The sequence below is a fragment of the Anopheles ziemanni genome, chromosome 2, assembly GCF_943734765.1.
Source record: "Anopheles ziemanni chromosome 2, idAnoZiCoDA_A2_x.2, whole genome shotgun sequence".
Classification (NCBI taxonomy): Eukaryota; Metazoa; Arthropoda; class Insecta; order Diptera; family Culicidae; genus Anopheles; species Anopheles ziemanni.
Window position 1 is genome coordinate 23,594,844 of NC_080705.1, and position 22,940 is coordinate 23,617,783.

Consider the following 22,940-nt stretch of genomic DNA (forward strand, 5'->3'; position numbering starts at 1 on the left):
ATGTCAATCAATGTGAAACCTTTAACAAACTACTCTTCTGAACAAAATTCATAGTTGTAAATGCTTCGTGCAAATTTATATTAAAAAATTTATTGAATGCTAGCTCTTTTAAAAGAAAGTACAGTTGATTGAACGTATGGTTTCAAAGTGCATGGTTTACATAATCCAAAAAACACTCGTTCAATTTGTAATTTATGTTCTAAACTAAACTAAAAATATCACAAATATTGTCTAGGTATTTAATAAACGGTTAATTTTTAATTCATCAGATTTAGATTCATTTTACTTGTCTGTAGTAGTTCATGTGTTATGTTTCCCTTCTTCACACATGCCCCAATATTAAGGTTGAAGAATCATCTTTCTGAAATGTTGTTTGCTGCCCTGGAGAGACGCATGTTCGAAATAGGACCAACAGCAAATTACCAACCGGTACGTGCGCAGCGTGATGCAATGTGGAGTTAAAACCAAAACAAAAAACCATCAACAACAACTAGATTTATTATTTGAAAAACAAAATCGTAACAACAATCCAACATTTCATGGCCTCTAGCTGCGGCACCGGCACCGTGGACTGACACCGATAAAGTCAAAATCTGGCAGTTGGTAGCCTGTGGAAGTCGCTGTTTTTTGCCCACGTGTTCGGTTTTCGGTTTTTTTTGCCGCGCGTTTACGCCCCTCATATGTATAGAGAATGACACACATTTCGGGGCGTCCTGGGAAGAGGTAAATGAAAACACGACCCAGCCCAGGCTCATCTGCCTCTTTTTCGGCATTTTCTTGGGATCAACCCCCGGAAGAAAAAAGCCGACCGGGCGAAGATGACCCATTATTTCGGATGGCGCCTTACGGATTCGTGTGGTGTGCGTCTCCACGCGGCCAACACTCGCGCACTCCCCGGCTGATAAATGTGCAGAATTCGGTGTCAAGCGAGAAACTGCGAGCTGTACCCCCTTTTATCGAATGTACAGTTACAACACGCCATAAGCACACTCACACTCAATTCGATCGATTCGACGCGAGGTGAATTTTATACCTACATTCCCGCACCACACCCCACACCCCGCCCTCGTTGGGGAAATTCAGAGACCGGCCAACACCGGGAACCCGCGAACGTGTCTGGAAATTAATTTGCCAGCCCCGCAGGTCCGGCCCGGACTTTTGGGCGCGTCGCACCAAAATCCGAACGGAAACACCCTCGATCACCGCGTGGCGGATCCACCGTCCATCCGATGCCGTTCCGGTCACACCGCGGTTTGTCTGCGGTGACTCGTGTTACCAGCAAAATCCGTTACTCGAGGAAGGTCCGGTGAAGGTTTGGGTTTCAATTTTGGCAGCCGGATTCGTTTGCATCCAATGCGGCGCGAAAGGTTGTAAATAATATCTCTTCAATTCGATTTGTTACGAATGGCAAGTTGAAGGAAGTTTTTAACGAAGTGAATCATTTAAAAACATTAAACTGATAATGTGTCTATTCACCGCACAGAATATAAATTTATTCGGCTTTTTTAACTCAAAACGTTCAAGTGAAGTTCCAAAAGGGGACGTCCTAAATATGATTTTGAAAAACAATATTGAACAACGATATTGAAAGTTTTAGGTAAATCAAGCTTTTGTTTATAGAACTCAGCAGCTTTGTTTAAAACCAACAAACATACGTACTTGACTACATGGAAATATAAAAATACATGTATTTTATGTTGTTGAAATGTGTTTAAAAAAATTCCAGAAACAATGCCTACAATCGGCAGAAAAACGCTACCCGCCATGGTTTCAGGAACCGAATCATAGATTCATCGCTAGCTAAGGTCGCTCTAAAGTCAACATGTTGACTTTTAGATTCTCATTGTTCTTCAAATTTATGGGATGAAAAAAGAAAAGTGAAAAATCATTCAAAGTTACAAGAAACTTGAAAAAAACAAAACCACTTAAACCGATGACGCAAGTAACATTCTTTACACCGAGCCGGAAAAGAATGGAACAAAAGTGAATGCAAGAAGAGTCCAATGTAACGAACGACTCAAAGCGACGAACCCCGTATTGATATTCAACCGATTGGGCGGGACCGAGTTTCGAGTTAATGAGGCTTCCGCTGGTTCCGGATTTGTTGTAATGGTCATGTTTTACAACCCCCTAGGCATCCCTCGAAGTCCGCCCCACTGACCCAATAATAATAGTGCTTCAAAGTACGTTTTGAAATTGACGATAATTTTAACCCTCCTCCGAGTGGCGTTCAATCAGCTGATAAAAGTTGTTTTGCTTCAAAGTTCGACGAATTGCTTTTCGGAAATCGACGCTCTGCATGCGATCGAGCCAGTTTGTTGTGTCATCGTGGCGTTCGACGGAGCCGTTTCCGGAAAAATCTTCCTCCCAAGACGAGAGCATCTTCTCTGGCAGTTATACTGATTTACCCGCACCATGGTGCGTGATTAACGAACCAACGTGTGGTTTCTGCTTCCCATCTTTTCCTCCCCGTTTCCATCGAACAGGCGCACAGACGTTAATTATAATTTCACGCACTTCGCGGGAAATCGGATTAACTCCCGAACTCCCTGCCCCTTGGGGAGTGATTTCGCTTTTGTTTCGTAGGGCCGCATCATCCAATCGAACGATTCCGATCCGGGAATCCATTAGGCCTCCCCGCATCGCTTCACCCGACCCCGAAAGAAGTCGTTGTCCCATTATGCTCGGTTGGGAAAAGTTTCTTGAACTTCGCTTTCCACTGGGGTGGCTCCTCTCGTATGGCGATTTGCATTACTTTTCCGAGTTATTTTTCTTTTTTGTCACCCTATCGTATTTTCCGTCCAAAGTCTTTCCACGCACAATAGATTACCGATAAAAAAAAAGATATTGAAATGAGAAATAAAAATGGAAGCATTTGCTCCTGCATCGCGATTAAAGTGAAAATACCGGTAAACAAAAAGCGGAAACTTCTCCCTATACCGTGAGCTTTCCTAGCGCAACCATATATTAACGGGCTTGAAGCGTCACATAAAGGAGGATGAAAAAGGTACAAAAAACGGCACTTGAAATTAAAAAGCTGGTGCCTCAACCATAACCTTGCAACCGATTATAATTAAGCCGGCGCATGTCATTAGTGTTCCCGCGATGGTATTATTAGACAGTTTGTTTGTGTTGGCTATGCGTGTGCTTCTTCCCGTTTTTTTTTTCCTTTCCTAATGATATCTTTTGGAAAACTCTTTTTTTTTTATTTAAAGTTGGAACTTTTCCTGACGAAGATCGGCCTTGCCGGCGCGTTTCTGTGGCCGATGCAGCTCATTAGGGAGCCTATCGCTTGAATGCCACTTTTGTCGTGCATTATTATCATACTCTTGAGAAGTAACGTTAGGTGTTTTTGTGTGTGGTGAAAGTGACCGTATCGAATTGGGAAGATTAATATAAAGTCCATTCGTAGCTTAACAAATGTCAATAAGAAACAACATGGTTACATGTTGCTGGACATTTTATGTTTTGATCTGTGCATTAAAAAAAGTGCAAAAGCTATTATTTTGCTTTTCAGGAATAAATTTTAACGTTATTGAAGTTTTCTTTTCAAAAATTTTTAACGTGAATTTCAAAAGTTCAAATCCTAACTTACAGGCTCGGACCGACCTTTTCTTTTCTGAACTCTTTTTTTTTCCACTGCTTTGGATACAAAAGGGGAACTGCAACGACGCAATCCACTAGCCGAAGGATGTTCTCCGCTATTTTATTTGATGCAGTTTGAGCAATCATTTCGTTCTCGTTGCCCGCAACGAGTGGCACAACGAAAAAGTTACACCATGCCATACCTTACCCACGCTTAACCTTCGGCGCATCCGAAGAGCACACTGACGATTCCCCGATGCTCGAGCGCACACCTTATTTGCTTGAAGAGGCACCCATCGAGGGTGTATGTACCTTATATCGTCACACACCCCAAGACCTTACCTGACTTCATCTTAACCGATGCAAGATGATCCACCCATTTGAAATCCACCCACCGGCACTGGGAGATGAGCAAACATTGCAGCATAATTATCTGCTGCGCTAGTCTTCTGACTCATGCTCGCGGGAGTTCAACAAGTTCGGGGAATTAGAAGGGAAAAGGGGGGAGTGGATGAAATTAAGACATCGCCATTTGATGCACCCCGGGCGTGTGGTAAGATGAAGGCCGGGAAAATTTCCCACCGAGTGAAATGAAAATCGGTGCAGCGCGGAGCGGGGTCACGAAACGAAACAACCGAACAACACGAACGGCCCCAGAACAATATCAGTGAAGCATTTAGTTGCGCTTGCAAGTGTGAAATTCGTAAACGACAATCGCATTGTTGAGCTTAAAATGTTGGCATCGTTTTGTCTTTCCCACCGAAAACGAGCTGCCAAGGGTGTGTCAATGGGTTTGACCGGTGAGGACATCATTGTGATTTTTTTCGACACAATTTTTTGGCAATGTCGAGGTTTCTCAAAGTGTTGCTTCATGAATCGCTTCTTTGGTTTATTTTAACCATGTGTCTGGCTAATCAAGCATGCGTGTTTATGCTTTGTGTCAACAGAAACATGATCGCACTTGGAAATGTTTAACACTTCGTCTTATGTACGCGCGCAGTTTAGTTTCTCTTCATTCATATGTGAATGCTGCTGTCGTTAAATAAACGGTAACAAACAATAAACAAGCAAAAGTAACAAAAAGAAAACAAACATGAACAAACCCTACCCATTTGCCTAACGACCGCTGATGGACGCCTATTTTAATCCGCACGGAAAAGCAGCTAGCGAAACTTGGGGCTCTTGATTTCGCCCGACTAAATTGAATAAAGTTGTCCCCAGCCGACGACGGGTGCAATTAGGCGGAAAAATGAAACCCCAGGCCGAGATCGAGCGATCGAGATTTCGCCCAGTAAAGTGGATTGGACTAACCTGGGCCTCGACAGAAGTTTTTTTTTTTGCCGCGCGGTGAGAGTTGGGTTGGGAAAACGATTGGAAAAATAATAATTAAAATAAATTACACATGTGAATATGTGAAACGAGTTGATTTGTTGCTCTACGAAATCGGGTGGACGTTGCTAGGCGATGGGATGGACATATATCTTCGGTTGGTTCATATTTAATTAACAGTGAAAAGTATGATGTGTTAATGTTTGCAAAACAGAATACAATCTTACAAAAATGTGAATATTCAGTTCAGAACAAAGAAATGGTTCCCGTCAACGCATAATAAAACTCATCAGAGCTTGTAATAATATGGTAAAAAGAAATTAAACTGAAACAATGTTATCTCTATACCAACCCAATTGAATAACACACAGCTCTCCTTGGTAAATTTAACGCTCGAAAATACTCATTTTAAGTTGGTTTCAATCAGTTTGTCAACTCTATCAAACCATCAAAGAATGATCAGACTTTTATCTTCGGTGATTTTGTTTCGTAAAAAGAAATGCGAACAACGGGTGGCTAGTATATAAACTTATAAATCAGAATAAATTGTCATTTTAAAACGTGTTTGGAAGTTTTGTAACTAAGTGCAAATGTTGCATCAAGGTGCAAACGATGACCATGAAGAATATCGACTGATTGAAGCTCCAACAATGGACCCCCACTATTATCAAACGCACGTACGCACGTCATAGCTCCTCCGCTGGTAATGGAAAATGGCTTGAGATCCGCCAGAAGCGAAACAGATCCACGAGAGACCTGAAGATGCACCAGCGGGAGGAAAACAAATGCATCCATTGTTGCGGCTGCATGGCGGTTGCGCAGTTCCGTGGTTTTCTTGTGCGAAGCTGCAATTTCACCGCGGTTGTTCGAAAGCAAATTTCCCTCATTAAGTTCACATTCGCTCAGAACCATGTACCGCCGGAGGCAAACAAATAACAAACATGTCTATTGTGGAGCAGCAAAGCAATAACATGCATTGACAACGGCCAAGTGTGGGAGGCCAACATTGCACCACAGCCCGCATGGACGACCCGAGACATGGACGATCTGAGATGATTGTTTGGTTCGCTTGTTTTAGTATCATGTTTTGATTTTTCATTTTTTCTTTGTAATTTTTGCTGACGTAATTGATACAAGCATAACGTTTTTATAACAGCACACATGCTTTCCTACAAATTGTCTTCCCAAGACCGGCAATGATTGTTTTTCCCCACCCGAAACCATTCTCTCCCGGTCAATGCTTCCTTGAAGCTTGGGAATCTGCTGGCGCGTTGATGGCCCTGGATGCTTTGGTTTGGTTATTCGATTTCGCAGCCAGCAATCCAACGACCGCCAACGCGCTTTCAAATAGTTTCGCACCGGGAGCGAACGAAAGGCGTCACGGGTTTACGCAATTATGCGAGCCGACTTTTCTCTTCCAATTTCCATTGAGTTTTCTTCTCAACATTTCAATCGCGATCCCGGCGACGACGTCGAAAGAAAGTGCTCGTACAGATTAACCTAACTCCGTCTCCGAAAGGGAGTGGCACTCAATTAAAACCGCCATTAGCAATCGCATTCGGGATCGGAGTTTTTCTTCGACCACCGGGTGGGATGGGTGATAGAAAAAAAAGAAGCGCCAGGGAGCGTTATTAAATATTGTGGAACGTCGAGGAAATGGGATTCAATTGAGTCATCTTCTCTCGCCTGAGAAAGTGCATTGCACTTCGGGAACATTTTCCTGCACCCCGATGCGATGAAAGAAATTGTATCCGGAAAGAAAAGTAACGCCTTCGGAATGGCTGGCTAGCGGTTACTTTCATTTTCGTCGGCGGAACAGCTGATCCAGAAAGTTGGCCACTTTGCATAACAATACGAGCGCCACTCTCAATGGAAATGAAGCGTCAATTTTAGCCTGCTTTGTTTTCTTTAGCTGACTTACCTAATCCTACCCCGAGTTTAGTTTTTCCAAAAGTTCGACAACAACTGCGCTTTCGAAAGCCGATGGTTTGATGTATGATAAAATCATAAACTAAATCGACGAGCGAATCAGCGAGCGGTTGTCTTATAAAATTGCATAAGGACATCTTTGGGGTCATCGTCAAAACTCAAAAAATAAGGCGAACCGAGGATAGCACGTTAACCAGCGCGCTTGGAACATTTCGAAAACGGAGATGAGTCCGATATGGACAGTAAAGAAGGAACATAACCAACCGGCCGATTGCACAATGACCGATACAACTTTCGATTTCGCAAACCACAAGAAAGCACACATCAAGACACAAGCTCCGAATAAGACATTAAAAATGCACAAGAAAACCGGAAACAGGTCGTCCCTTATCGCTTTCGAGGGCGCCACCGAGGAACTTCCAAGTTGTTGGAATAATACCAAGGGAAACACGTTTTCCCGGTTTTTCGACCATCCGCTGTGTTTGGCTTTTCGGTGGAGCAGCCCTCGGGGCAGCTTTTGTCGCATGTGGGGAACATTAAAACGATGTTACAAATAGTATTGATATTCAAATCTAAACGACGGCGTCGATCTTAATACATTTTTAATATTTTTAATAATTTCCCAAGCCTTTGTTAACACCGTCACACTTTTTCTCACTTCTCCGTAGGTTGCAATCTGGAGTTGAACCAACCAACGAAATCGAGAGGCTGCAACCGATTCCACCGAACGCTGACATTTGTCAACGCATTGTCTTTTGTCTGGTTTCTGCAAATGTGTTCAACATGTCCAGCGATCGGCCAACTCCCAATGTTAAACGCGATCGCTCGCAACCAGACGGACCGGATGTGACAAAAGGCTGACACCCAAAGACTATCCGTGAAAACGAAAGCTTAGTGAACGTCATTAGAACGAGACAATCTTACGAACGGTCTGGCGAGGCCGTATTACGAATGCTGTGGTGTGTAAGTGGTATACCGTAGTAGTGAAAAGTATAAGAAGAAAACGTAGACGCAGCTTCATATCTTAATGCGAGTGTAGTCATTTTCCACGAACCAAAAACCAAAAACGACCGGTACGGTGCTGTCGCAATGGGATACTTTTCCAAACGAAACATATTTATCTACTGCTGCGTTTCAGCATGTTTGTCATTGGTAAGTAATGTTTTAGGTACAAACTTGTCTTTCTAGTATTTTGATTACCTCTTATGCTCTTAAATGAAAAGTGTGTGAAAATTACATTAATTTAAAGAATTGTGCTTTTTATTGTATTTGCTTCTAAATAATTGACTTCATTCGACAGCGCTTTCTCTGGGCTTGCCTAACCACAAGTAACCATTTGCTTTATTTCTTTCACATACAGTGACCGGCAGGAAAAAGTGCCCACTTCGAATTTTGTTGATTTTCGCTCAATATTTTTTTCTCAATCCAACTAAATATACTGCAAGTATTTTTCGTATATTGATTTACATATTTCACATAAAATTCACTAATGAGTAAGCGAAAACAAACATATTTTGATTTTGAGAAAAAAATAATAAAAAAAGAATCTAAAAAAACAGTGACAAGAAAAAGTGCCCACTTTTAAAATTAGAGCTTTGCATAAACTTTTCCATTGAGGGCTAAGTAATTTATTGGGTTTTAATATTTTTTAGGTTTGTTAGCACCATTTCTGATATTTATACATGTATGATCACGTGTTTAATTCATAGTTGGTTGTATATATACAATTTGTTAATATCAGGTTTTGGTATCTCATTAATTTGAGTGTTACAAGAAATTACCTTGCATAAAATATGTTTTATGACACTCATTTACATTGAAGTAATTCATTCAAAGTACGAAATCCACAAGGCAGCGGTAGGAAAAATCACAATGAAATTTTAAACGTAGGCGGATCGCCCTGGTAGGGGAGACATGTGCAAAACAGATGCACGCATGGACACTAAGATCATTCGTGAGATCAAAAAAATACAAAAGTAACTGTCAGAGAGGTAATGGAAACACTTCACTCATCAGTTTTCGAAAGAACTATCCGTCGTCGGCTTGTTGCATACGGGTTATAGAGCAGACTTGCTAGGAGGCTTCTTTATATGAGCATGACCAATAAAGCCAAGCGTCTTAAGCTCGCTGAGGAACATGCTGCTATGCCTCTAGAGTCCTGGTAAACGGTTCTGTGGTCTAACCAATCAAAATTTGAACTTTTTAATCGAAGATGGCATGAACGTATACAGCGCAGATCGGAGAAGGCAATGCTGCAGGTTCGCCACATCCAGGGCACAGTATGCCATGAAGGAGGCAATATGGTGGTCTGGTGTTGTTTTTCGTCCAGTAGAGTGGGGAGCCTTGGGAACATTAACGGTGTTAAAACTGCAGATTACAACATAAACATAAACATCCTGCAACAAAATCTGGAGATTTCACTGATCCTGACGGGCCTTCAAGAGAAGTTCGTTCTCCCGGCGGGGGCAAGTTCCGCGCAGCCCGGCGGGGCCAAGTTCGACATACTGCCAAGAAGACGAAGTCTTTCTTCCCGTCTTGTCGGACAAAACTGTTGAAATGGCCTCCTCAGAGCCCGGAGATTAAGAATTTGTGGGCAGTTCTCGATGCCAGGGTGGACAAAACTGATGTATCGAATAAAAACGACAATTTTGAAGCTCTAATGCGCGCTTGAGAAGAATAAAATCCCCAAAAACTAAAAATCCTAGTAGAAAGCATGCCAAAGCGCCTTCAGCAGGTTCTAAAAGCTAAAAGAGAACACATAAAATTTCAAAATGCATTTATTATTTCTTATTTTTATGTATAATAATAAATAACTGAAGTGGGCACTTTTTCTTGTCACGGTTTTTTTAGATACTTTTTTTATTATTTTTTTCTCAAAATCAAAATATGTTTGTTTTCGCTTACTCATTAGTGGATCTTATATGAAATATGTAAATCAATATACGAAAAATACTTGGAGTATATTTAAATGGATTGAGAAAAAAATATTGAGCGAAAATCAACAAAATTCGAAGTGGGCACTTTTTCCTGCCGGTCACTGTATACAAGTATGCAAAGAGGAGCTAATTTCTTGATTTATCGAAAAGTGTCTCTAATTTCCAAAGGATTATCTTTTATTTCTTAATCGATGAATATTAGGTCTAATTAGGTAGATTATGTTTTTTAACCAGAACGAGTAAAAAACAAATTTGCTTACATTAGTTTCCTTCCTATTTTTAAATAGATGTAAATTTTCTAACCAACCCACGCGGTAAATGATTTTTAAATCATTCGTAAAAATTTTAAAAGCTTATTTCCCCCCACAAAAAAAAGGTTGTCGGTCCATTAAAAGCTTCTAATTAAATTTTCCGAAGCGCCACATCTTATCAATCACTTAATGATAATCTTTACTAGCTAATGGTAATAGCCTTCCGCTGGCTGATCCGATCCGATTGCCTGCTCAACTTAACGGCTGGAACATGTTTCGCCGAAAAGCTCTTCACACTCTCAGACGACGGCTCGTTCAAAGTGCACCCTCCCGTCCTCGTTTCCCGCCGGGGACTTCAATTTAATCATCATCGACGCGAGACCGTCCGCGCGAATCCACCAACTTCAAACGGGTGGAGTTCACTGACCCGATCGGGCTGGCGCATGTGTCCCAAATCAAGAGCCTGGGGGATGCCGACACACCTACCCGTTTGATGTTTGACGTTAGCTTAAAAAAGTTGACCGTCATTAATTTCATTGCGAGGATAAGAAGCAGCCGTATTTCTGTCTCAATTTTCTTGTGTAATGGTTGGCGAGTTAAGTCATATCGGAAAAACTTACTCTTTGATAGACTAGACTAATTGTTAATACAACAATATCACTTCTGGCATAGGTTTCTATCACGCCGTCTTTACACTTTTTGCGAAAAAATATGTTCCATTTATTAGTCATCCCTTTAACTCATTTGCTGCTTAAACCTAGAAATCCTGAACGTTTCGGGGCATAAACCAGTTGGTATTTTTAAATGACCCCTCGTGGATTCCCACACCCGCATTTCAGTCACCCTCGACTCGCCTCGTATAAATCGTACCGATTTAATCTCCCAAAACGAAACGATGATTCATGAGCACCGCGAGTTAGTGCTGGCCATCGTCATTCACGCAGTTTCACTTCTGACCGAAATGCTCACGCCTTCATCCGTGTTTATGTTGGCCAAAATAAAAAAAAAGGCGATGACGAATTCAATGTACGCTAACGCGAAACATTGCCATCCTGAGCATCTCATGTTGTATGGAAAGATGGGAAAATCTGCGGCTACTTCGGTAAACGGAGAGTACACTGCTTCGGTATTCACGTGCCTACGTTTATGTTGCGGCCAACCGAACCACTTAATTATTGGCAGTAGTAACCACCAGCTACTCCATACGACGCCGTGTGGCCGTACCTGACCTTAATAGGCGGCCAAGGGTTCGGTCAAGTGGTTTCGCTCGAAATCGCTCCACGCTTAGTGGTTCGTTCGAGCACAGTTTGACCCAGCGAACAGGGTGGCTCTGCCTGCCTGGCCATCCACGATTGTGCCTGGTGGCAGCAGGGGTCGCTAATCACCCATCGGAGACTCTCGGTGGCATTCGATACCGACTGGCCACACACTCTCGCCCCGCAAGTGCTTGCCACGGTTGACTGATATTCCGGTCAGTTGGGAGGAGGAAGGGGATACTTGACCGGAATGTTCACTTTTCACCCCCTGCTGTTTTCCTTTTCGAATAATGGTCCAGTATGCGCGGTCGTAGTCGATTTGCCGGTAAATCAAGCGGGAAAATGGAGCAGATAACAATTGGGGGGGCGGGGTAAAGTCAGATAAATATCCAGACAGATAAACATACACAATTGGTTTAAGTTGTCTAGAAACTGCATGGCCTTCGTAAAAGAAACAAAACATTTGAACCAAAACTTCTTTGTAATCTCGGAAAAATACTTGACATTTCATGCATAAAATATACTTAACACTCTAAGAATTCACTTAGAATAAACATTAAGAAGGAGTGAGTTGTTATTATGTTTAACTTAACAATGCCAACACGCAACATTTGGAAACATAAATTTTCTAGAAACTTTCTAGGAAAACAAAATAAAAAACTAACAGTAACAATCCTTCCCCTTAAAGGTACACTGGATTGAAGCTGATTAAAATAAATGTATCTGCCATTTTATTGAAATACGGTTACCTTAACAGTTCTCATTTATTACAAGATGAACAATGAAAGCATGAAACGCCTAAACACACTAAGAAAAAAGTAGAACAAATGAAACTGACTTGTAAAGGAAGGGAATTACTGAAGTGTTCGGGAAGCAGCAATTCGACATAAAAAACACAATCCCCTGTTCGTTTGGCTCGTTATCGTAAACGTTACGAGTGTTTCCATAAAATAACAAAAAAACGCCGTAAACCTCTGCCAAGATGCTCTAGTTTTACCATACTTTTTTGCATACTGCCGTTCCAGTACGTAGGGTGGTTTATATTTGGCAAAGGCGCAGAAGGTGCGCTACCACTGGCAAAGCTTCCACCGTAATTGATCATCACTTTCCTAGGAAAGCCGATGGGGCCGATGTGCGAAGATGGTTTTCCTCGTTTTTTTTCGTACAACCGGCGCTAACCACCGCCATTAGTGGCGTCCAAATTATAGGGATTGTATTTTCTCTAGCTTTTCTCTGATTGCGATTTTTATCGCCCTTCGTCGTAACGGGGTGCAGGTCAATGGAATTTCGTTAATACAGCTGAACCTGCCTATGGAAGGTACGCAAAACGAGCGAAATCGCATTGTACACATTAAATTTATCTTAGAAGCAAACTTCTTACGATCGTCGGAAAAAAGTTACAGCATTGCAACCATAATTGGAAACCAGCAACGCTACACTTCCTGCCAATGCCTCTTTTCAAATTTATATCTAAATGTTCCTGAACTTGTTCCTAAAAGCACCTTTCGCTTTCTGCTGGAATGGTTTTGCTGTTAATAAGTTTTGCGACATTGTTTCCATTGTCCTCCGGAAATACCACCGGATATACTAATTTCCTTGATCCACTCTAAAAGAGTGAAGGTTTTTGCATTTTCCCTCTCTTATACTATACTTCTAGTGGTCGGTTTGTACTATTTTTATCTCTTTTTACGTTCACTTTTCAGCTCACCTACCTGGTGGCGTTCTCTTGCGAAATCTCCTGGATACTGGAGGCCCGAGGGGACCTGCCCATACCGGCCTATCTGTTGTGTGCCCAGTATTTCATTCTCTTCATTTCGTCCGCAATCTTGATACACGGCCTGTCAACGGTGAGTAGTGGACGTGATGCTTCATGGCTAAAGATCATAGCAAAACGATTTAATTTGGTTTCATGTTGCATGGAATAGATGTTGATGACTTTTAATAATACTTACATAGATTGCAACTTATGGCCATCGTTGTATCGTTTACTAATAAAACGCATCCTAACTTCTTTCCCCCTCAGGCCATCTCGTGGGGTCTGCTCAGCTGGTCGATCATTATCGGTGTGCTGTCGGTACCGGAACTGGCACTAGTCATGTATATGACCATACAGTATTGGGTAAGTTGGCGAGCGGTCGCCTTACGGTGCTCACGTCCGGTAACCATACCGATGCCCCCGCGCAGATCCATCCCACTACCATGCTAACTCGTACGTTCTTTTCCACTCCACTCGGCAGGGTCTACAATCGGCGCACGGGCTAACGGAATTAATTGGATATTTAATACGTTTAATAGTCAACTGTTTGGCACTGCTGTGCGTTATTCCTACAGCACTCAGGTAAGGGAAACGGCTGGACCGAAGCCACCAGGTGTGGCAATTGATTTGCTAATCTAACGGCCGTTTGGACAACGTTTCACTTGATTTAGTGGCGAAAGAATCGCTTCCAACGGCAAGCCATGCATCTAGGAGAGATCGAAGATCGAATTGAATTTAAAAATAGACTGCGAATGTATTATAATTAGTTGCGGGGTATAATCAAAACATTTTCTTCCAAAATCATCACACTTACTTTACGTGTAAGCCCTAGAAATTGCCCAACTTTCCAATTCAACCACACAATGGTAATTCATATTATTGCATGCGCTTGTTGGACAGAACTATGATTAAATTTGATTGAGTTTAAACTGTTTAGACCAAGTTTTTATCCTCTAAATAATGATAAATTACGAAGCTACAATGAAGCATGCTTTTTTACATTATGCTGTGTTTGTGTATTATGCTTTTCGCAATATGTTATTTGATGTAAATATCAAAGCCATTATTTTTTTCTACATCTGGTGAATCATTTTGTTTCAAAATAATTATGCTATTTGTTTTCCATTGAAAAAATATCATAAATATCAAAAATTTAAGAAAATAGCACAAACAAAATTATTAAAATTAACTACAACTTCTTTAGTATGATCGTACAACCAAAAAATCTAACTGCCCAAATCTCCTACCTGTGTAAGTCAATTTTGTATCCAGTAAGCAGACAACAAACTAGTTCTTCTAGTTAAAATGCAACATTTTTCAGTCAAGAAAATTAGTTTTAGTTAACATTTTTATGGAAATTTAGTTCTCAAACAGGTATTCGGATACTGATGGATATTCTCATTACAGATGGCGACAGGAGAAGAAAGTATTATCCCAGCTCGAATCGCTGGCATCGCGACTTCAGCTGACGACCCCTACACCGACCACGCCGTTTAACACCACCAACGGCATGAATTCGCTGCGTGCGAGCAAGAGAAGCACCCAGGGTGGCCCGGGAGTGGCCAGCCGGCGCCCATCGACCGGCTTCGACAACCCCGGCTACGTACCGCACGAAAACGCCTCCATGGACATCGTCCAGCAGTACACGGCGTACAACAATCTGTACGGTTCGCAGAGCGAGTTCAACGCCAGCATCTTCGGGCTCAATCCGTCCCAGTACATCGGGCCACCGCCGCCGCCGATTGTGAACGAGTGCAAAAAGACACAATCGCTGCTCGACCTACGCTTTATCTTTCCACCAAAGTTTCTCACCACGCATGCCACGATCAGTGAGAAGAAGTCCAAAGAATCCACGCCGGCCGGCGACGAACCGGACAGCGTGACGCTGCACAACAACCTGAAGAACCAGATTCACAACAAACTGCACGACGTGCCGGAGAACGGGACGCTCCGACAGGGCTTGGCGGGAGGACGCGAAAAGGACACCAACGCGTCGATCGATCAGCACTCGGGCACGGTGGCCATCTCGGGAGACGCGCCAAACGATCCCATCTACCACACGATCGAGTCGACCAAGAACAACAAAATCCTCGGACGCAATTGTGTCTCGCTGGAGAACCTGGGCAACATCACGTTCTCCGAGTCACCGCTGCCGGTGAAGAAACACGACCTACCGTACTACCGGTACGGGCACAATCTGCTCAAGAACTACGCCATGAACCCGTGGAACGTGCTCGCCTACAATCCGGCCTACAGCGCCTACCCGCCGGCGTACTATCACTACCACCTCATGAACCCGTATCATCTGTACCAATTGCAGAACCACCAGCAGCAACATGCGGGCCACTTCCCCGGCGCCGGAAGTCCCATGCCCCCGGGAGGCTACTTTGCGGGGCATCCGCACGCAGGTCCGCACGGTGTGCCGGGTGGTCCCGCTAGCTACGGCAAAAATCACTCCCACCTAACGAGCTACGGCTACGGCAACAACCTATACCCGAACGACAGTCGGCAGTCTCTGGGCAACGAATCGGATGACTTTCGAAAGTACCGCGATGTGGCACTATAGTCCGTAACACCCGGGTCACACAATGGACGCGGTGTAGCCGTAGTAGCAGTAGCAATAGGTTGTTATTACCATGCCAAACCAAGGGACAGAGCAATATGATTATGAGTAGACTGTGGATGAACATTCCAAACGGTAGCCGAATGTACTGGAAATACTCAGTTGTAAGATTTAGCATGTAAGAGGGCGAGAAAATTAAAACAAACGACCACCTTGAATACACGTGGAAATGAAACCGGATAGAAGACCGTAACGACTCAGTTACCTCATGGGGGCAAAAGGGCGAACACTGGAAAGGGTTTTGTTTTGGTAGACTTTTACTTTTCGTACTAATCAAGGACCTCAGCTACCTTCGAATACCGTTCTTGTACAGGAACCTGAAGTGATTACGAAGAATGTTATTTATTATACACTAGCATAGTATTATTAATACAACGGAAAGACGATGATAAACTTTGAATATCTTCGTTGATTTTTTTCGATGTTTTTACACTAAAATAATTAATGAAAGAATTCCCAAACAACGATGACTGAGCACGATGTTGAAATTCTCTCCGAAAAAGAGTATAAAAATAAACTACTTCATGATTTGATGAATGAGAGTTGGAATATGATTGTCGACTTCATTAACTCCCTAACTTTGCTTTGTACATCTTACTGTTCCGACCTTAGTGTAGCACAAAGAAAAGCCTAAAATGCAAGACGCTTTCTTGTTTCTTCACCAACTAATACGATTTGTGAATTTACTTTAAAATTTTAGTGTATTAAATTCCTCTATCGTTTTGGGTTTCAACCCTTTTCGTCATCAACATACTATTTGATAATAGCAAAATGTAAAAAGCATAGTAATTTATTTGATATAATCCTCATATATATAAATCTATATATCGTTAAAAACGTATATCTTAGCTTTAAAAATTTTCAATTTTGATATAAAGTTTAATATTCTTCTTCCCTGGTACAACAAGTCCCTTCCGTTATATCGGCCTATCGAGACATAATAGACTTTTTGACAAATATAAAATGCGACAGCTAACAAATTATTCCTTAATTAATCTTATTTTAACATTTTCGCGGGCAACAACAGTATGGAAATATTTCCGGTTATGGGCCATGTTACGTTTTTCGTAGTAATATGCACATTAAAGGAAAGCTATAAACCTTAGTTTACTTTCCTCCTAAGTAACTATATTGTTATACACTAACAGAAAACATTTGCTGTTGTTTATATAAAGTGTTGATTTATTGGCCCCAAACATGGTTGTACTCGGTGGGTCTAAAAAAATGAAATGAATGAAAAAATCTAAGAACTTAAGGAATCCGTGACAGTGTCAAATTCGTAAAAAAAGCAATTGTGGCAAGCAACAGCGATATTGTACCGTTTTACAGCCAAACATATACTTTAAATACAAAAACTCAGGTGCCCAAAACCAAGACCGTTGAATGGCGCAATACTGGAAATGGTAAACACTTTTTTAAGGAATTTTTGTTTTTTGCTTAGGGCGGTCTGCGACAGAGTCCTAGAAAATCGGCCCATGAGCGCTGGGGTTTACCATCTCGACGGCGTGGGTTCGAATCCCAACCGAGACCGGACTCTGCCCTGTACGACAGAACTTACTATCGACGAACATAAAGGGAATAGGTTTAGTAAGCCCTTAACAGGTAGGCATGACCATGACGAAGATGGTCGTTACGCCACGAACAAGAACGGTCTGAAGGTCAAACTACAAGCTTGACATAACTCAGCTCGGCCGTATTTGCCAAGTTGAAAAAATTATTAAGTGCGACCCAAAACCGGAGACACTCCATTACCAGCTCGTCTGGTTCGTCCACCACGTATTACGGACTGTGACCGTAATGGTCTTTGAATCTACCTTCCTCTTCATCCGCTACAATTCTTTTAATTTTAATTAAAACTCTATCCCGCCTTTTTGGTGACCATTGTTCCATAGACTCACCGATGTTAGTCATAACTCTAACACATTCACTATCGTATCTGTTGTGTTGTGTGTTTAAGCCACTGACTGATGCTGATGCTTCTTCAATGGTGGTCATAGCTCGTAAGCGATCTTCGTCGGATTCAAATGCCTTCCTAAAACCACCGGCAATTGCGTCATTATCACTACCGGTCATTTCCTCGGAACAGTCCTCTTCGGGGTTGAACGCTTTCCAAACAGCACTGATGGAACTCGAGGACTCTCCGATGATGGTGCCTTCTCTCCCGCACTCCATGTCTACACTCGTAAACTCCTTTCCAGACGTGCTGGTGGATGTTGAAGCCTCACCCATGCTGGTAACGTCGTTAATACGTTCGTCTTCAGTTTTTATCAATGGTAAACTAGTGATAGTTATTGGAGCTGGCTGGAGGGTTGTAAACTCCTTCTCATCATGTGTGATGTCATCCTTAGAACTTGCCTGCTATATAAAAACAAAAATAAAACAAAGAACTATCAGATCGAAATGGTCAATTATATATTGAAGATGCTAACGAAAGTATGGGGTTTTCAGAGGTATATGGCATTGACAACAATCAGATACAACATTAGAAGTAAAACAAATTAACAAACTTATACATCTGTTTTTATATGAGCTACCTAATTAAGGAACTGGTGGTTATAGTATGAACTAGAGAATTAAAATCATATAAAATATTTTACCTGCATCGTGTGGTGAACAATGTTATAGTACAAAGATACTCACAGTATTTTCATAAGACTCCGTTGTTGTGCCCAAAAAGCTCATGCTTTTGTACGCAAACCAGGTGGGTTGATTAACTTCATCGCTATCTGAAAAACACCAAATTATTGTAATTTTATTTTAGTAACGATTTTAGTAAAAAAAGCATAAGACGTCCTATAGCAATACATATGTGCTCACCGTACTTCGTGGGCTCAATTTTGCATACACGTCTTTCCTCCATAAATCACGAAGATCAACTTAATTAACATGAACTGAAACAAACAAGTATATGTACAAAAAAAACTAACCAACACACGGGATGGTGCATTCTTTAACTCGAAATAATTCCATGGACATAATGACTTTCAAATTCGTGGAGGCCTTTCGTTTAATTTCGCGAGACATGGTGAATCAACTTTTTAAATAATTCTGACTACCTATTTACCTATTTCTCCTATATATTCCAATCAATCCTCAAACCCTAAAGCTACAACATCTTTCCCATTAAAATGTACCTACCTTCTCCAGTAACTATACTTCTGTTGTAATTGGATCTGTATTTTCGGTACGTCGATTGTATTGATATCCATTTATCCTTAACACTCTCTGTAGGCAATCCAATTTGTGAAGAAATAGTTTCCCATGCTTCCGCACGTAGATCCTTGTTTTTGTAATCCGTGTGGCGTCTATTCCAAAGGCACTCGTTGTCATGAACACTCTTAATTAGCCAGAGGGTAGCTTCTTCGCTTAGCGCAACGGTCTAAAAAGGAAAATGAATATTAGAAACATCATTAACGAAAAATGAGCTTTAGGAACTTTCTATCTTATATGTTTTCATTCCAATTGGAAATGGATTTCCTGTCTCCAGAAGGAATCATACACAGGTTATCTTCCATTTCATAATTTTATCTTCTTCTTTTTCTCATCCACTGTAGGGAGTACAAACATAGTTTACAGTGTAAAAATACAAAACACTATGAGGAATAGCAGTTTCAAACCATGCAACATTAACGCAGGTTAAACGATTAACGTATCGTAGTTTTCTTGCTAATTAACATTTACACAGTTTTCCTAGATGATTATCTTTCGGCCTGGCAGTAACCACAAACAAGACACAACAAACACGAGCAGATACTTGCCTTTTTAATTTTCCGTTTAGTTCCCAGCTGTGGACTTTTCATGCATCGTTTTCTTTCTTGGTCGTCTAAAACAAAATAATTGTTTGGCTATTATTAATATGAACGCGAAATATGTTTTATTCGTTTCACAAATTAACTTACTCATTCTTTACAACTTGTTGTTTACCACTGGTTGGCACAACACAAACATGGAACGTCAAAATCGCGCGGTTGAAACTATAGGTGGGCAACACTGTGTGAACCTAGTTCGCTCCTCATAACGAACCACGATCCGTTAACGATTCGTGGATTGTGGAAAAAGAAAAAACGTTCTTAACACGCTCTATCAAATCCATTCATCGGCATTTGGCTAGGATGGACGGTCCGTTTCCGTCCGGTTTCGTCGGTTTACTGTTTTGTGACTCGCGATCCGTCCTTCGCGAATCATATATATAGTTCCCGCTCTTTGGACTCATCTCTAGTCAGAATGCGAAATGTGCTGAATATAAGCGGAACTTCGGATACACATTCCGCAAATACAATTTTAAATATCAACGCACATTTTGGCGGTACTTTAGTAATTCGTGAACTAAATTTAAAAAGTTTGAAGTGCTTTCACTTGAACGTGTATTCGTAAAGTAAGAAACTAAGAATGCTGGATATTTGTGCGGCTTGCTTGTTTACCATAATTCTACAGAAGAACTTATAGGATTCATTTGGTAAAAAAATTGCCCTAATTTAAATTTCTATTTTTTCTAATTTAATTATATTAATTCCAAGCACCCAGCAAAAAAATGTCACGAACGAGTCAAATAAAAAAGGCCCTTGTAGCATAAATTAAAATCACTTTCTATCATAATACAGAGAGGGCATGATCCTGGTATTAGGTCCATGACAAGTTCTGAAGAAGGGATAATAACTAACAATACAGAAAAAAAACATTTTTTTTACTGAAATATTTAGTATATTACCTACTTTCTTTTGTTTATATTTGTAATAATAAATCAAAGTCACCTTGACGAATATTTTGCTTCGCGATTTTACTCTCTTAACCAGGATTTTTTATTTATTTAAAAAGATCCATCCCTGGTACCAGTAGATCATCCATCAGGTTGCTGCTGAGTGGCTTACCTCCCACGGACAGATCAATTCCAGCCAGTCCAAGTTCGTTCAGCAGATCGTTCTCCGTTGAGCCAGTGGTTGTCCCTTTGCTCAGATCGATCTCCTCAAATCCTCCCAGCAGTTGCCCATCGTCCCCATTTGCACCATTCGCCCGTCCCGAACCGGCTGACGATGGTTTCGGATCGGGACGCACTGTGCCAGTACCGTTTCCTTCCTCGATAGCTTCCTCTGCCTGCGGCACTTCATCATCCACGTACTCTTCCGCCTGAAACTTGACGGTGGATTTGTACTGAAACGCGCTCGCCTTCAGGTCCACCTCGATCGGAAAGAGATTCGGTATGGACTCCAGCCGCTCGACCGTCTCGGCGGCCAGCGTTGCCAGCCCCTCGATGAACTTGCGCAGCTGACTGGCCAGGTCGCGAGCATGCTTGCACTCGAGCAGTTCGATCTTTTCCAACACATCGCTGCGCAGCTTGGCAAACTTCATCCGCGCATCCTGCCGGCAGCGGAGGATCAACCGGTACTCGTAGTTGCCCGTTTCCACCCGGTACAGCGGTTCTTGGATCGCCGCATAACCGTGCTCCTCGTCGTCCATCTCTTTAATCTTCAAACAGTAGGATAGATAGCTGAACTTGGCGTCGGCGTATCGTTTGACGGTGAGTTTGGTGTCCGGGATGGCCTTGTGCAGGTAAGTACCCATGTCGGCCAGGATCGGCTTCAGCGCCTTGATCATTTTGATTCCATCCTTCTCCATGTTACGGTGCAGTTCGCCAAAGATACGAAACGCTTCCGATGCCCGTGGTTGTGGCTCGCGGACGCTAATCGAGGCGAAGATGTTCCCGAACGCCTGGTATGTCTGCAGCACGTCAAAGTGCGCTTTTAGCATCCTATATAAAGGGAATAAATGCGATCAAAACTAGGCAACCCCATGGATCCGTATCACGTTACCTCCTTGCATGATCCACCAACCCCTTGTACATCGTTTCCGTCCGTTCGAGCTCCTGCAACCGTTTAACCAGCGAATCATTGCAAAGAATAGCACGGGAGAGGCCAAGCGTGTCAGCGGTACTACTGGACATTTTTTCCACCAGTCGGTGCTTCATCTTTTTCAGCACGATGTCGAGCGTTTCACCCTGCGTCGGGTCGGCATGCAGTTTGTTGTAATGGATGACGACCTCGTCCGTAGCGGACTGAATCATTTTGGCAACTTCCACCTTCGTTTTACCCTTCACCGAAACACCATTCACTCCCAGCAGCTCGTCACCGCTCTGCAGTGTTCCTTCACGTGCCGCAGGTGTTCCATCGAAGACCTTCGAATTAAAAGTGCAAACATACAATGAAAGATGTTCATGTAGGCCAACCGTTACGAGTTATCCACTAACCTGCACAATGTAGAGACACGGACATAGCGGGGCGCCACCTCCAATGCTTATCCCGATCAGGTTACTGTTATCCTTTTTAACAACAACCGTCCCTGAACTAACAGTCATTCCCCTGTATGGAAAGAGTTACAATTTCAAAGTGGTTGAATTATTCAAAGGGAAGGGCTATGATTTTCTACGTCGATTTATTCTTTATGTCTACAGTTTAGCATAGGAAATGCAAACAACCAACCACATGGAACGCATGCTTTGATTCCAAGACAGTAAAGCAAAATCACACAAATATGCACATAATCGCTCCTTCACCGTCCGGAATAAAGCAGACATAGCAGACATCCTCCCACCCGTGGCAACATTTACTAACTACTACGACTTCCGCTAAGGTTCCACACAAACAGCCACACACAACACACTTACAGGCGCTCCATTTCCTGGCGCTGGCAAAGCATAATGATCCTGTTATCATCCACACACCCGTCCGCATACAGCACCGGATCCGGAAGGTCATCATTCGACATAAACGCTATCTCATCGAGGCGAGGTTTCGTAGTTGCCTTCGGTTCTCCCTGTCGCTTCAATGGGTCTTCCAAAGATCCATTGCCGTCTTCACCATCCTCCCATAGGATCTGCGCTTCATTGGATTTCTTTTTCCCATCTTTTCGTCGTTCCGGTTTTCGCTGGTCGCCCTTGCTATGTACCGATGGGTCCGATCGGTCAGTAGGTGTGTCCACAGCGATGAGATTTGCCTCACCATTGTCCACCAGCAGCGTCTTCCCAGGATGGGTATTACTAGATCCAGCCCTTCCGGATCCACGACGAACCAGTCAACCGGAAAGCAAAGCAATTAACATCGATCGCTGCGTTTGACCACACCATCCCGCTGGGAGGCGAGTATCCTTTTGCGTTTGAAGGGTTTCTCCTCCTAGTGTTTTCATGCTACTCACATTTCTTCGCCATTTTCAAACAGTAACAGGGAGGTCGTTTCCTCGCTATCAAACCAATCCGATACCTTTCCGGTCTCCATCGCCTTCGTG

The 22,940-nt window shown here is 42.4% G+C and overlaps 3 protein-coding genes across 4 annotated transcripts; 1 reads left to right on the forward strand and 2 right to left on the reverse strand.

Annotated features, from left to right (window-relative positions):
* Positions 1–7,932: 7,932 nt before the first annotated feature.
* On the forward strand, positions 7,933–15,608 carry LOC131281907 (uncharacterized). Its single transcript, XM_058311271.1, has 5 exons — positions 7,933–7,995; positions 12,990–13,133; positions 13,310–13,405; positions 13,524–13,624; positions 14,450–15,608. Exons 1-5 carry the CDS (start codon positions 7,933–7,935, stop codon positions 15,606–15,608), a joined length of 1,563 nt encoding a protein of 520 aa, XP_058167254.1.
* Positions 15,609–17,334: 1,726 nt separating this feature from the next.
* LOC131281229 (uncharacterized) lies at positions 17,335–19,530 on the reverse strand. Of its 2 annotated transcripts, none has more exons than XM_058310497.1 (4): positions 19,424–19,530; positions 18,804–19,044; positions 18,306–18,391; positions 17,335–18,020 (listed from the first exon to the last, which is right to left on the reverse strand). In XM_058310497.1, the coding sequence occupies exons 1-4, from the start codon at positions 19,463–19,465 to the stop codon at positions 17,445–17,447; spliced, it is 945 nt and encodes a 314-aa protein (XP_058166480.1). In that variant the 5' UTR covers positions 19,466–19,530; the 3' UTR covers positions 17,335–17,444. The 2 variants fall into 2 exon arrangements, with proteins under 2 accessions (XP_058166480.1, XP_058166479.1); XM_058310496.1 differs by having other exon boundaries at positions 17,335–18,023.
* A 938-nt stretch (positions 19,531–20,468) lies between these two features.
* Positions 20,469–22,018, reverse strand: LOC131280945 (PRKCA-binding protein). Its single transcript, XM_058310190.1, has 3 exons — positions 21,907–22,018; positions 21,473–21,834; positions 20,469–21,411 (listed from the first exon to the last, which is right to left on the reverse strand). The coding sequence occupies exons 1-3, from the start codon at positions 22,012–22,014 to the stop codon at positions 20,469–20,471; spliced, it is 1,413 nt and encodes a 470-aa protein (XP_058166173.1). The 5' UTR covers positions 22,015–22,018.
* Between the last annotated feature and the right edge of the window lie 922 nt (positions 22,019–22,940).

Excerpts from the sequence above, each read along its gene's own strand:
- LOC131281907 (XM_058311271.1), top strand. The coding sequence starts at position 7,933 with ATGGGATACTTTTCCAAACGAAACATATTTATCTACTGCTGCGTTTCA. Across the intron at positions 7,996-12,989 it reads TTTCAGCATGTTTGTCATTG|CTCACCTACCTGGTGGCGTT; the intron begins GTAAGTAATGTT and ends TTCACTTTTCAG. Across the intron at positions 13,406-13,523 it reads ATATGACCATACAGTATTGG|GGTCTACAATCGGCGCACGG; the intron begins GTAAGTTGGCGA and ends TCCACTCGGCAG.
- LOC131281229 (XM_058310496.1), bottom strand. The coding sequence starts at position 19,465 with ATGAAAAGTCCACAGCTGGGAACTAAACGGAAAATTAAAAAG. Across the intron at positions 19,045-19,423 it reads CTAAACGGAAAATTAAAAAG|ACCGTTGCGCTAAGCGAAGA; the intron begins GCAAGTATCTGC and ends TTTCCTTTTTAG. Across the intron at positions 18,024-18,305 it reads CGGAGTCTTATGAAAATACT|CAGGCAAGTTCTAAGGATGA; the intron begins GTGAGTATCTTT and ends GTTTTTATATAG.
- LOC131280945 (XM_058310190.1), bottom strand. The coding sequence starts at position 22,014 with ATGACTGTTAGTTCAGGGACGGTTGTTGTTAAAAAGGATAACAGTAAC. Across the intron at positions 21,835-21,906 it reads CGTGTCTCTACATTGTGCAG|GTCTTCGATGGAACACCTGC; the intron begins GTTAGTGGATAA and ends TTTAATTCGAAG. Across the intron at positions 21,412-21,472 it reads TTGGTGGATCATGCAAGGAG|GATGCTAAAAGCGCACTTTG; the intron begins GTAACGTGATAC and ends CCCTTTATATAG.